The sequence below is a fragment of the Pangasianodon hypophthalmus genome, chromosome 26 (genome assembly GCF_027358585.1).
Source record: "Pangasianodon hypophthalmus isolate fPanHyp1 chromosome 26, fPanHyp1.pri, whole genome shotgun sequence".
Lineage (NCBI taxonomy): Eukaryota > Metazoa > Chordata > Actinopteri > Siluriformes > Pangasiidae > Pangasianodon > Pangasianodon hypophthalmus.
The window spans coordinates 3150845-3165889 of NC_069735.1; the positions used below are offsets into that span (position 1 = coordinate 3150845).

Genomic DNA, 15045 nt, shown 5'->3' on the forward strand with positions numbered 1-15045 from the left:
TGGTTAGTGAGATTTGGATCAACAGGTCCCTGACCTGGAGCTGTCGATCCTTCTAAATCGCTGTTAAGCCCCGCCCACCCGAGAGGTTTGTGCCAGAATGGTGAGTGTAAACTCGCGGAGCATAAACGAAAACTCTGGCAGTGCATTCGTAAACTATGATTAGCAAAAAGGAAGTTTTTCATTGTTTTCAGTTTCAGACTGTTTTTCTTCTCTCTCATTGTATATTTGCTCGTTTCTAGAAAAGTTACGTTCAATACTTTTGGCACAAATTTAATTCCATAGAACATCAGTTATTTTAAGGTTCAGTCCCAAACACTAAAATTCATCACTAGTTAGTGCTCCTTCTAGAACATCAACCATTTTGAGGCTCGGTCTCCAAATGGCAGAATTCCTGTCAGGATAGCGACCTTATCTGAAAGATCAGACATTTTAAACAAGATTCCATCCCAAATACTGCACTTCATCCCTAGTTAGTGTTCTTACATCAAAGTCAGCCATTTTCAGGCTTCCTCCCAAACACCAGAGCTCTTGTTCTCACTCTCACTTTATGGCTGTGTTCCAAATGTTCTTATCACAATGGTGATATTTTAAGGCTCTGTCCCAAATACTGGAATTCATGAACAGTTAGTGCACCATACCAAAATACCTAAATTATTTTACAAGGTTCTATCCCAAACACTACATCTCATCCCTAGTTTGTGTTTACTGAATGTTGGCCTTTTCCCAAATTAGAGTTTAACCCTAGTTACTGTTTTACCCATACACCAAACCCAACCAATGTAGGGCTTCTAACTCTAATGCTAAGGTCATGACTTGTTAGTGTTCTTACTACAAGGTTGGGCTTTTGTGGCTCGGTCTCAAGTTTTATGAGAACTGCGGGCATTTTAAGGCTTTGTTCCAAATGCTAGAGTAATCAGTTAGTGTTCTTACTTCAGAGTCGGCCATTTGAAGGCCCTGTCCTGATTTAGATTCAGACAATGTTAGATAAATACTTCCCTCGGGGTAACAGCTTCCTCTTCAGCTGACGTAAAGAAAACATTCTGGGTGTACTAATGAAGGTGAGTAAGTGGGTGGAGCCTCAGCTGAAATGAACCAATCAGATGCTGAGGAACCAATCCCAACCCTAAAAGATTCTTAGCTACATTGTTGAACATTGTGTAAGTGCTTTTATGTATAATTAATTTTGACTCTTGTTTATCATATTAATTAAACAGGAGACAAATAAAAACAAACGCGTTTAATTAGCATCAAAGACTTCAAGCGTGAAAACAAACTGCTGGTTGTTAACGAGAGCGTGTGTAAATGTGTGTACACAATCTCAGTCAATCAGCTCCAACCAGGAAGTAAACAGCAGCGCTAAGAGTAAAGATTGCTCTGCTATAACACCATAATGCACCTTACTTTAATACAGTCAGCTGTGAGAATGTAGCTGGTGTAAATAACGGGCAGCTGCCTTTCCACACAGTTTTCATTTCACAGATGATTCTCTGTGCTGCCGCTCCCACCATCCAGGGGGAAAGAAAAAGACATCCCATTCTTTTTCCCAGGAGAAAAATCAATTCATATCCAGAGTAAGTGCAAAACGCAGAGTGACGGATGAATTTACTGCTGAGAAACTGGATAATTTACTTCCTGGAAATACTGTGAGGAGCTGAAAATGAAAGAAGGATAAAAGAAAGAAATGAATCAGAAAGGAAGGAAGAAAGGAAGGAAGGAAGGGAGGGAGGGAGTGAGGTAGGAAGAAAAAAAGAAACAAAAACAAACAAGCAAAGAAAACAGAAGTGCCTCAAAGAATGAGGCAGAGGCAAAAGAAAGAAAGAAAGAAAGAAAGAAAGAAAAAGAAATTAGATAAGAAGGAAGGAAGGAAACAAAGAAGGAAAAAGAAGTGCCTCAAAGAACATGGCAGAAGAAGAAGAGAAAGAAAGAAAGGAAAAGAAATCAGAAAGGTAGGAAGGAAAGAAGGAAGGAAGGAAGGAAAAAGAAAGAAAAACAAACAAGCAAGCAAAGAAAAAAGATGTGCCTCAAAGAATGAGGCAGAAGAAGAAAGAAAGAAAGAAAGAAAGAAAGAAAAAGGGAAAAGTAAAGGCATGAATCAAAGAAAGAAAATGAAAGGAAGAAAAAAACGAAAGCGGTTCAAAATGGGAGCAATAGAGAGACAGACAGAGAAATAAATAAAAGAATAGAACGGATGTTTTTCTTTTTATCCAGTTCGCTATTTATGTTTAGTTTAAATAATCCAAGCCACCTAGCATATTTCCTAACAAGCTAACAAGCTAGCTATCTTCATTGGCTCCTCCCCTTGGTTGGCCCCGCCCTTTGGTGCCCCGCCCCTCTGCCACACAGAGCAGGTCGTGATTGCTGAGCGCAAAAACAGTGTCCACTGTTTCACACTTTATATCCCGATTATTAATAGTGCACTACATCTCACTGACTTTCCCACAGTGAGCACCCTACACCCTAGTGCACTAGGGAAGTGCAGCGTAGGATAAATGGGATGGGTCAGACCTTTGAATAAGGTTATGCGTCACTGATGTTTAACGGAAAGTCTTGAGACAGTGACAGACGGAGCACAGCTATCACCTCCTTATTTACACACACACACAAACATACACACCCACGTCTTGTCCTCTCTGTGTGTTTGGTGTCCTGAGTTAAAGGTCATACTGACAGGTAGTGTTCTACACACACACACACACACACACACACACACACACACACAGCAATATTGGAAAGAAAAACAAAAAGTGAGAAAGAAAGCCCATGACTCTTCTTTTATTTCCTGTCTCACATTCTTTATCTCTCACAGTCTTTCTCTGGTTTCTGTTTCTGTCTTTCTTGTTTTCTCTCAATCTGCCTGTCTATTCCTCCTTCTCTCTCATTTTCTCTCTCCCCCTCTTCCCTTTCTGCCTCTGTCCCTCCATTTCGTTGGTCTCTCTCCGTCTCTTTCTCCTACCCTTACACATCCTCCTCGCTTCTTGTCTGTTTGTCTTTCTCTCTCCTTTTCTCTTCCCATCTTTCTCTTTTTCTCTCTCTCCGTCTCATCCTCCTGGACGTCTTGCCATTTCGGTTTGGTTCTCATGCTTAACGACCCTCATTAGCATGACGAGTGAGGAGCTCTGATTACTGGTGCCCCAGACGGAATGTGAGATATTCGTCTCGTTTTTTATTGTTTTGAGGACTAAGTGAAGGCTTTAGGGTGAACTCTGACCCTGGCACATCCTGGAGGTCAGTGAGGTCGCTTTGCTAACGAGCCTGATAATTAACCACCTTCGTAGAGGAGTGTGTAGGCCATAGTGCACTTTTAAACCCATCGTTTATTCTCACAGGCGTTTTGTTTGTGTGCAGTGTGACAGTGAAAAAACACACACACACACACACACACACACACAGACGTTAACGCTGTTGACCTCAGACAGGAAACGCATCACTGATTCAGAGGAGAAACGCATCACTGATTCAGAAGGGAGATGCTCCGCATGCCAAAGAGTGGTAAATAATTCACAGTGAGAAACGGAGCACAGTTTCACTGGAGAAATCCTGATTTCCTCTCGTGTTCACAACCAAGTCCAGGGCCGTGTCTCAAATCACAAACTAGCACTTAGAAGTGTTCACTATGAAGTAGACTAGAAGGTCAGTATATAGGACAGACTTCTACATTATAATAATCGTTAGGCTTCTATCGAGGGTCACACTTTGTCTCAGGAGCACAAATATTGTGTGTGTGTGTGTGTGTGTGTGTGTGTGTGTGTGTGTGTGTGAGAGAGAGAGAGAGAGAGAGAGAGAACGATCTGGATTCAAATCAATAGCAGTTTATGTAAATGAGTGAGATTGAATGATCACTTTTGTTTTTTAATTCAATGGCGCATACAAACGAAGACCATTAGCATGCGCCACTATGTTCAACTGAGCTCGGACTTCTTCACGCCGAGTACGACATCAACCACAAACTTATTATGGAAGATTAACAGTATATTGAAATATCTATAGCATCATGTGCATTGTTAAAATACAACCAGCTGAAAATTAGCAAGCAAGTTCCTGGCAACAAACCTTCCCCAAAAAAAAAAAAAAAAAAATTCGCTCCCAGATTAGCAAATTACCTCACTTATTAATAAACCACATCACAGATTACAGAGTTAATGAAAGATCATGGAGCTATCTTCCAGATTAGCAAATTATCTCCCAGATTAAGGAGTTAATCCCCAGATTATCACGTTAACTCATGGGTTACTGCGTTAGCTCCCAGAGTAACAAATTACCTCCCAGATTAATGAGTTAAACTCCAGATTATTAAGTTAATTTATTGGTCACAAAATTAGCTCCCAGATTAGCTAATTACCTCCCAGATTAATAGATTACTGCTATGGTGTTATCTCACAGATTACGGAGTTAGTTTAACAATTACAGAACTAGCTTCCAGATTAGCAAATTACACCCTAGTTTAATCTTCCCAGATTATGAAGTTAACTAGGTTACAGAGATAGCAAATTGCCTAGATAAATTAATCATATCTTAATAAACTACATCACAGATTAAAAAAAAAATAGCACATAGATTAAAAAATTAGCTCCCAGACTACTCAGTTAGCTTCTAGATTACTGAATAAGATCCCAGATTATCAAATTACCTCACAGATTAATAAATTAGCTCTCAAATTAAGGATTTAGCTCTCAGGTTACAGAGTTATCTCACAGACTATGGAGTTAGTTTCCCGGTTTACAAATTACTTCCTAAGATTAGTTATCTCCCAGATTGGGACGTTAACTCCCAGATTACAGAGTTCCCAGATTATGAAATGAGCATCCTATATTGTGGAGTTACCACTGATATTTCCACATCACCTCCAAAGTTAATGAGTTAGGCCCCATATTATGGGATTAACTCCCAGATTAGCAAATTATCTCACTGATTAATGAATTATCTCCCAGATTGAAAAGTAATCTCACAGACAATGAAGCCATCTTCCAGATTAGCAAATTACCTCCAAAATAATGGGGTCAACTCCCAGGATTACTGAGCTCCCAGATTATGAAGTCAGATACCATATTGCAGCATTAGCAAATTGCCTCCCAGATCACAGTGTTAGCTTCCAGATTATGGTGTTAGCTCAAAAAAAAAATCAAATTACTTGCCAGGTTAAAAAGTAAATAACTGTAAGGACTGACAGCAAAATGACTGTAATGCTAAAATGGTTTGCCCTGGTTGAAATAAAAGCCCAGCCTCATCTGAAACACAGTGTGTGTGTGTGTGTGTGTGTGTGTGTGTGTGTGTGTAAAATCGACCATAATGATCCCTGAATCAGCATTAGCGTCATCACGTCCTCTGGCTAAACGCACTACACACAGCCGTCTCAGCACAAACACCACAATGAGACAATGGGGCTAAAACACCATTGATTTAGCCAGAAGCTGAACACAAACACTGAAGATGGACTGGTAAATATGTATCCATCGATCACACACATCCTCGCTGGCTGTTCTGCACTAAAGACAAATTACACAAGCTAATTTCTGAGCAGTAAAATCATTAAAAGTCCAAGACGGGGCTTCTGGGCCAGCTAGTTTTATTTAACTCATTTTTGTATGTCTATCAGCTAGCTATTTATGTTTCGTATGCCATCTATCATACATACTACTTAGCAAGTGATGTTAGCTAGCTAGTTCATACAGCATTGGTTTATTTGTTTGAACTGATCACCTGATTGGCCCATAACTAACCGATTCAATCAGCTATAACTGGTTTGTACGTGACTGTTTCTCTCGGCCATATTGATCAGTTCATTTCACTTCACTGCTTTGATCACCTGATTGATTCACTCAGCTGTAGTTAACACCTGATCACTTCATACCTGATTGATTCACTCAGGCGTATTAATAATCTGATTTGATTCACTCAGCTGTATTAAGCACCTGATCACTTCTTACCTTATTGATTTACTCCTCTGAAGTGATCACCTGATTGGTTAGTTACCTCATTGATTTACTTGGCACTACTGATGGCTAACTAACTGGCTAAGTAATCTAAGTAACTGATTTGCTCAGCCAAATTGATTCACTCATACTGGTTCATACCTGATTGATCGATTCACTTGGCTGTATTAATCACCTGTATCGATCACCCAAACATTTCATATCTGACTGATTCACGCATGTGATACGATTGCCTCTTAGATGATTGATTCGCTCAATCAACTTCCTGATCATCTGATTGATTCTTACCTGGTTGATATACTTCAGCTTGTCGATCACCTGGTTGATGCCCGGATCAGCGTCCTTCACCCGTACTTCTGGGTTTTGTCCCTGGGCTCGTATCCCACTGCCCACCACTCGCTTTGTGTAACTGCAGAAAGAGCGACATTTTAGACATTTTAGCTCCTAATATGGAAACTAAACCCATTTCGTCTTTTACACAGCTACAGTACAGTCTCCTGTTAAAGTCATAATCATAACACTTCATATTTACATAATAATGCTGTTATACTGTGCACAATAATATATAACAACGTGATGTAATAAGGATGCAAACTAATCAAACTAATTAACTACTAAAACTAATTAATGTTAATGATATTACAAATCATTACGGTTTTACGTTTGTCACGATTACGAACCAATTAGTTTTACAATATTTATTTTGTGATTACCAATCACAATTAACCCTTTTTTTTTTTTTTTTTTTTTTTTTTTTTAACAATGTTCATATTGCAATTATGAATGACAATCAATGTTTATCATGCAATTATGAATCACAGCTGACATTTTACAGTGTTTATGTTGCGATTATGAGTCGCAGTTAACTTTACGTTACGATTATGTAACACAATTCCTGGTTTACGTTTATGTTGTAATTATGAAACCCAATTAATGCATTTACAATTTTGAGATTACGAATCACAATTTACGTCTTTATGTTGCAATTATGAATCACAACTAGCCTCTTTATAATGTTCACACAGATTACGAATCAGTTTATGTCTGTTTACACTGCGATTACGAATCAAAATTACCAGTTTACAACGGTTATGTTGCGATTATGAATTGCAATTTACATCTTTACATTGATGATGTAATTATGAATCTAAATCGATGACTTTTTTTTTTAGTTTTCGATAACGAATCAAAATTGATGACATTGACAATTTTATTTTGCAATTACAGATCACAATTTAAAACTTTACGAATAAAATTCGGTTTTACGTTTATGCTGCAATTACCACTCACAATTTACGTCTTTACACCATACATGTCAATAATGAATAACAATTTTTCTCTACAATGTTAGCATTGCGATTAGGAATTGCAATTTACGTCAACAATCGTTTGAAATCACAGCTGCAGACAGCTGAGTGGGCGGGGCCGTCTCTGAGGGAGCACCACAAAATGAAGTTATGAATTTACAAAAAGTTTGATTTGCGAAGCATAAAATTAAAATTTTGTGTCATTTTGTTTGTGTGTGTGTGAAAGAGAGAGAAAGAGAGAGAGAGACTGTTTAGCCCTCATTCCTTAAAGAGCAATATCTAAAGGCAATTTTCCATAATGCAATAAAGGGCACTTCATTAACTCTCCCTCCAGGTCGCTCCCTAAGTAGTGAAGGTATATAAACGAAATGTGTTTTAATAGCATGAGGTTTATGACATCAGAGTTTCTGATTATCACGATATATCATCACACTCGTAAATCATCACACCTACACGCAGCATATCTGTGTTTTAATTCTGACTCTAATACAGTTACACCAGCACAGCTGGTTCAGAGAGAGAGACGGAGAGAGAGACAGAAAGAGAGACAGAGAAAATCTGTGTCCTTTGGGGACATTACACGAAGTGGAGCGGCTGAACATGAAGAAAAAGAGAACAAGCCTGCAGATAAACGAGTGAATGGATAAAAAGACCATTCAATAAAACAGCAGTGCTCTGAGCCGAGACACAGGGATTATACCGGAGGGACGATGGAAGGGGAGGGGGAGGGACAGAAAGAAAGACAGAGACAGTAATAGAGAAAGAGATACAGACTGACAGAAAACAGACAGAGAGAAAAATGCCAGACAGAAAGACAGACAGTGATGGAGGAAGAATGAGACAGAGGGATAAGACAGAAAACGCAGAGCAAGAGAGAGAGAGAAACATGAGAGGCAGAGACAGAGAGGTAAAGAGATGGAAGCAGAGAGGCAGAAACAGAGTGTGAGAGACAGAAAGAAGGAGAAGAGGTTGAGAGTGACAGATATGCAGAGAGAAGGGGACATGGTCAGAGATAGGGAGACAGACAGAAAAGATGAACTGTGGGAGAGAACAAGAGAAAGAAACAGAGAAAGAAAAAGAAGGGGAGAGACAGGACAGGAAAGAGAAAAACAAGCAGAGAGACAGATATAGAGAGACAGACAGTGTGATAGACTGAGACAAAACAGAGAGAAAACTGAAAACATGAGACAGGGAGACAGACAGACAATTCTCAGACAGACTGCAAAGAAAGACAGACAGAGAGAGAAAGAGACAGAACAGGAGAGTCTTGGACAGATTGGAAGAGAGAGACAGACAAGGAGAGAAAGACTGAGACAGACAGACAGGTAGAGAAAGACAGACAGACAAGGACAGAAAGAGACAGACAGAATAGGAGAGAAAGGGAGGGAGAGAAAGAGACAGACAGACCAGGAGAGTCTGGAAGTGAGAGACAGAGAGAGAGAAAGGGAGAGTGACAGACAGACAAGTCTTGGACAGGTTGGAAGACACAGACAGGGAGAGAATAAGAGACAAACAGGGAGAGTGACAGAGTGAAAGAGAGAGAGTGAGAAGGATGATACAGAGAGAGAGAGAGAGAGAGAGAGAGAGAGAGACAGACAGGGAGAGAGAGACAGGTCTGATGGCTGGGAGAAGACGTGCAACGTCCTGAATCTTTCCAGGTGAACAGATCTTATACCCTTGTTCCCTCACTCGCTGACCTTGGAGGGAATGAAAAGAAGTAAACAAACTCCCTACACCTCAGCAACTTCACACACAAACACACACACACACAGAGTTATGAGAGTCAAGTTGCTTCTTCACACATGATCAGTTCTCCTGCCTACAGTGTGTGTGAGTGAGTGAGTGACTGAAAGGTATAATGCCCTGAAGGAGAAAGTGTGTGTGGATGCTACAAGCTACAGGCTTTCCAAACACACACACACACACACACACACACACACTAACAGAACTGATTATTTACACAGCTGTGAGAGGTAATGCAATATTTAACACACATTATTTTAAAGTATGCGCTATAACAGTGTTCCATTCAGAAGGAGGCTGCCTACGTAGGGAGGATGTGCTCCCTAAACTAAGTCTTTATTCATTTATTTATTTACTTCCATTACGTCCATTCCCTTTCTTTCCTCGTAGTTTCTTTCTTTGTCTCTTTTTTCCATTTCTTTTTTCCCAATCTTTCTTCCTTGTTTCACCCTATTTTCTTTCTTATTTAATCCTCTTCCTTTCTACTTTGTTAAATGTTTGTCCTTCTTACGCTTTCATCATTCCTTCTGTTGTTCTTCCTTTCCTTCTTCCTTCCTTTCACCATCCTCTTTCCCTTCTTTCTTTCTCTTTTTATGTTTTTTTCTTTTCTGCCTTCTTCTCTTCCTTTTTCTTTCTATTTTCCCCTTTGTCCTTCCATCCTGCCTTCCTTCCTTCCGTCAATTTTTCTCTTGCCCCCTTTCTTCCTTTACTTTCCTGTCTTTGAATCCTTTCATTCCTTCTTCATTTCTTCACAATCAGGACAATTTAAGAACTTTAATCTGTTTATTTCTTTAACAACAGTAATGTACAGAAGGCTCTCTCACCTGAGAGAGAGAGAGAGAGAGAGAGAGAAAGAGAGAGTGAGTGTGTGTGTGGTTGACAGGAGCCACCACTTTTGAGGTAAAAATAAACCTGATGCAGATGAGAGCTGTACCAGATGGTGCTGTCTCTTATTGTGGAGCTCAGGGAGACACGAGTGTGTGTGTGTGTGTGCGTGCACACGCACGCACGCACACACACACACACACACACAGTTATGTAATGACAATTTAAATAAATATATGTACTGAACACCATGTATATAGAACAGAGAATAAAGAAGTTGTCAGGTGACAGAAAACGCTTCGCTGCGGCTAATCACTTAGCTAGCTAGCTATATAGCTACAGGTAGCATATATCTAACTTGATGCACTAGTTTGGCTAAATGTAGCGTGTTGTTTTTGTCATGTTCCTTCTTCAAAATATTCACATAAACAATATTAAAAAAAAAAAAAGAAAATATTAGAGCTGCGTGAGCAAAAATAGAAAATGGCGTCTTATGTTAACAACGCTAATAACAAGATAATAACAGGCTAATAATAGGCTAATAATAGGCTATACTACTGTGTGTTTTCTGAGGCAGAAGGAGAAAGCAACATGGACGCCCTTCCAAAAGAACGATGGGGGGAGAAGAAAAAAAAAAAAAAAAAAAAAGAAAAGAAAGAAGTGCGAGACACCAACGCACACAGAATTAGCATCAGGCTGCGTGACTCTTCCACGTCAGTGGTGTGTTTTTGGGTTTTTTTTTGTTTTTTTCTGGGGTTTGTATTTCAGGAGGAGGTGTAACGTGATTACGAGGTCGCTCTGAGGCGCGCGAGATGGAGGATTATCAGCGTGAGAGACCTTGGCTCTGACTCCTCGCGTTCTGTTTGAACAAAGCTAAGAGCTTTAGCGCCAGCAAACGCTCGGCAGCAGACGGCTAAATCCGGGATTAAAGCCGCCAGGTAAACAAAGCACCCGAGACAAAGACGGGCAGAAAGTTCCGAGAGGCTGGAGGACAAAAGCAGAAGAAAACTCCCACCTCAAGCTGCCTGACTTGCTGAGCAACGAAATGAGTCAGAGTTCTCCAACTGTAAAAATAAACAAACAAATAAATAAATAAATAATGAACGCCAGCACTTTTTAGCATTAGCATGCTTGCTAAGGCTGCTGAGGAATGTTGACCTACTTGGCAGAAACAAGTTATAGCTAGAGCTACATATGTTAAACACTTAGCCAGCTAGCTAACGCCATTTTCATTCTTTCTTTAGTTTATTTATTTATATTATAGCTAACGCCTGCTAGACGCCAAGCCAACTAGCTAACACCACTAACCAAGTAGTATGCATCCTTTCCTTCCTTCCTTCCTTCCTTTCCATCATAGCTAAAGCCTGCTAAATGCCAAGCCAACTAGCTAACACTATTAGCCAAGTAGTATGTATCCTTTTCTTTCTTTGTTTCTTTTTCATTCTTTCTTTATTTTATTTATTCTTGTCATAGCTAAAGCCTGCTAAATGCTAGGCCAGGTAGCTAACACCATATACTACTTAGTTAAAATCCTTTTCATTTTTTCTTTAATTTCTTCTTTTTTTCTTTTATTCATGTCATAGCTAAAGCCTGCTAAACGCTTTTCTTTCTTTCACATCATCTGTCAACCTAAACTAAATGCAAAGCCAGGTAGCTAGCACTAGCCATTTCTTTTTTTTGTCTTTCTTTCCTTCATTCTAAAGCCTGCTAGCTAGCTAACACCATTAGCCAAGTAGTATGTATCTTTCTTTCTTGTTGTTAATAAATTAAGAACAAATGAGTCCCTTGTGACACACACTTGTCACATGCACACACTCCTGCAACTGTGTGTGTGTGTGTGTGTGTGTGTGGTTACGTTGACTGCACAACAGAGACACATAGACATCAGTCAGTCACAGCGTGCGCTAACAGCGCTAGCCTCCCGCTAAAGCCGATAAAGGTCATTTACACTCCTACGTGCAAGACAGCTAGGGATAATGGGGCAGAACATTGCTAGGTGGTGCACACTACAGGAGGGATAGGAGGAAGCCGGGCTCCATTAACCAGCTGTCTGTGTGTCCTGATCAATAACAGCCTCCCGCTCATGAAACATTGATCAAACTGTGTGTGTGTGTGTGTGTGTTGGTGTGTTAGCTAGCTACAACACTGATGGTTATGTCTCAATCCCCTGGCTAACTAACATGCCTACAGCTAAATACTGGGTATCTTGGATATCATTTCTGTACATAGCTATAGACCACTAAACACTTGGCTGACTAGCTAATACCCAGACTAGCATAAATATTTTAGTGCAAAACTAGCTAAGTAGCTAGCTAGTTTGATCATAGCATATCATGAATAATAATCCATAATAAAAGTACTCCAAAGCTCTTGAGGTTATGTTTACATTTTAGGTCTTTAGCTTGGTGCCTGCTAGCATTTTGCATTCGCCGTTATTCTTTCGTTCATCTTCTTAATAAGTTAACAATACAAAACTCGGTGTCTCCTGAGTTAGTGATGTTATTCAAGCTAGCTAGTTATTAGGAAATTATAGCTATTATATTATTATAGATACTATAGCTATAGCTAGCTAGTTACAAGGAAATTCTACAAACTATTTACCTTTAGCATGTATACGTAAAACTATAAATGCTAAATGCTAGCTACACGTTGACCTTCTTACTGTCTTTTTAATAAATCTCTCTCTTTCAGCTTTTCTTTATTACATTTACCATAAAACTAGAGGTTATGTTTTTTTTTTCATACACGGTAAGGTTGATATTAATATTACACATTTGCTGAGCATTTCTTTACAGTACGCTAACAGATTATAGGGTCTGTACTACAGCAGGTCGTAAATAATCCTCCAGAACAGGAAGGCAGGGGGTGTATGAGACACAAGTGGCGTTTTAGAGCGATTTATGTCCTCCAAAAGTGCAATTCTCTCATATCTGTGGTCAGAGAGTGAACAGACCCTCATAAATAATAAATAATAATAAAAGCCTAACGCGCACACACACACACACACACACACACACACACACACACACACACACACACACACACAGAGGAACGCATCACTCAGACAGCACTCCTCAGCTACACAAATCTCTATATCGCTGTCGATCCATCAGGCAATTTCCCACAATTCCCTACGCAGTCAGAAATATACCTTTAATATATGGCGGCCATAACGCAGCGCACACAGGAGAAGCGTGGAGGTTAACACAACTCCCTCGAGATCCGACTGGAGGAAATTGGAATATGTTTCCGCCTCGGTTTCGTTTCCTGCCATCGCTGAGAGTGAAGTGTTTATATCAGAGTGATCTCCTAACATGCTATTATGCTTTTAATACAACTTGTGAAGTAGCGAACAAGTCATTAATACAGACAGAGTGAAGACAGAGTGACAGTGGAAACGAGACAGAATTATCTGGAACGTCAACATTTACCTCAAATGTGTGGTAAATTACTCAAAAAAATAATAAATAAATTATGACTAAAAGTACACTTAGCATTGATCGCTAACCAACTTCTACAGTTTCTGCCATATTGAGAAAGGGAGTGTGTCTATGTTCCCAGGGTCCTGTGTTCCCCAGATTTACATGGCACCTAATGAACACATGACAAAGGGTGTTATATTCCCCAGTTCCCTGAAAAAATTAGTTCTGACTACATAAAAAACCTTTTGAAAAGTTTACTTAATGTGTGCTAACAGAATATTGAACTGGGGAATAGTGTTCATTACGTGCCATATAAATCTGGGGGAACATAGGACCCTGGGAACATAGGAATGACCCCTTGAGAAATATCAATATCTGGCTGAAACTTTTTTTTTTTTACCACAAAGTGGGCTGTTCATGGGGAAAATTCTTAGAAATGGTAAACATGATGAGTTTGAACAAAGCAGCAATTGCTGTCTAAGCCAACAGAGGCAGCTCAGGTAGCTAGCTAACATTAACATAAAACACAGTTAACGTTATGTCTCACCATGAGCTCACTAAAGACTGAGGGTGCGGCTCAATCAGCTCCCTAGTTCAATAGGCAGGGCACTGATCAGAGAGTCGGCCATTTTAAGGGCTTTTGCTCGCTAAAATATCCCACAATGCATCGCAAAAACCAGGGGTTATCGATGCTCACTATGTTCCCTTACTGGAAATGACGTCACATTTTCTGAAGCATGTAGTCTATGATCCTGCTTGAAGTACCAAGTCAACAAATTTATACGACATATAATGTCAAAGATATCGGTCCTGGCTGTAATTGATGTTTTACAATGCTAATACGTAGTCATGTTGCTGGAAATTGAGTCATCAGTGTCCAAATGTGTAGTGATCCAGGGTCCTTACCAGTGCCTGAACTCGTATACACGATCTACTGATTCACAAATTAGGGAGCTAGCGAGCTGATTGAGACACACTCTGAGGCTAATAATTTAGCCAGCTAGCATGTAACCAAATGCGTTGGTATATTACTAAAAGAATGACAGTTCAAAATAAATTTCTTGGTTGTTAGCCAACTAACAGGTACAAAATACCCATTTGAGATTAATTTAATCAGCCAATTGCAAATTGATCTGATTATTTGACATCACTTTTTTACCCTGATTTAGCTTTCATGTAGCAGAAAACAAATATTTTAACCCCACACTGTAATAGCTGGGCTGCACTAAAATTAGCCGGCTAACTAGCTAGGCTAGCTAGCTACATCTCCAGCAGTAGCATATATAACAATATAACTTTCAGGTAACTGAATTATTGTGATTTAAAACAAAGCTAGCTGACCTTAGATAAACTATTGCAACATTAGCTAAGTTAGCCAGCTAAATAACTAGCTTAAATAACTAGCTAACATTCCGTATCCAGCAGTAGCTATCTATCAGATGCTAATCAATCAGCACAGCTCTATAGCAAGCTGGATAATGTTTAGCTTTTTGGCATTTTGCGTGATTGAGATCAATCACAAGGTTTGCTAGCAAGCTGGATAACATTAGTTAAACTGCTGTGATATCCTATGATCAAGCCTTGTAGCATGAGCGCATAAACTAACAAAGCATACCTCAGGCACCGAACATGTTCTGTCTGCCTGGAGTAAGAGGGACATTGCGGATATTTTTATTTTTGCTGAATGATTCCATTATAAAAAAAATAATGGTGTGTGACATCTGCTCCAGTAGCCAGGGATGCCCGCAGTAGCGCAGCAGGTCATAAATAAGGCGTAGCAGGCACGGATTTCCAGATGTGAAGAGACAACACGTGTTA

General features: G+C 39.6%; 1 protein-coding gene across 1 annotated transcript in view; it reads right to left on the reverse strand.

The window, feature by feature from the left end:
• gpc5a (glypican 5a) overlaps positions 1 to 15045 on the reverse strand; it is an 88810-nt gene that overhangs the window by 38947 nt on the left and 34818 nt on the right. Inside the window, exon 7 of the mRNA XM_026928711.3 lies at positions 6219 to 6339. Within this exon, the coding sequence (XP_026784512.3) occupies positions 6219 to 6339 (121 nt within the window). The remainder of the gene's footprint in view (positions 1 to 6218; positions 6340 to 15045) is intronic.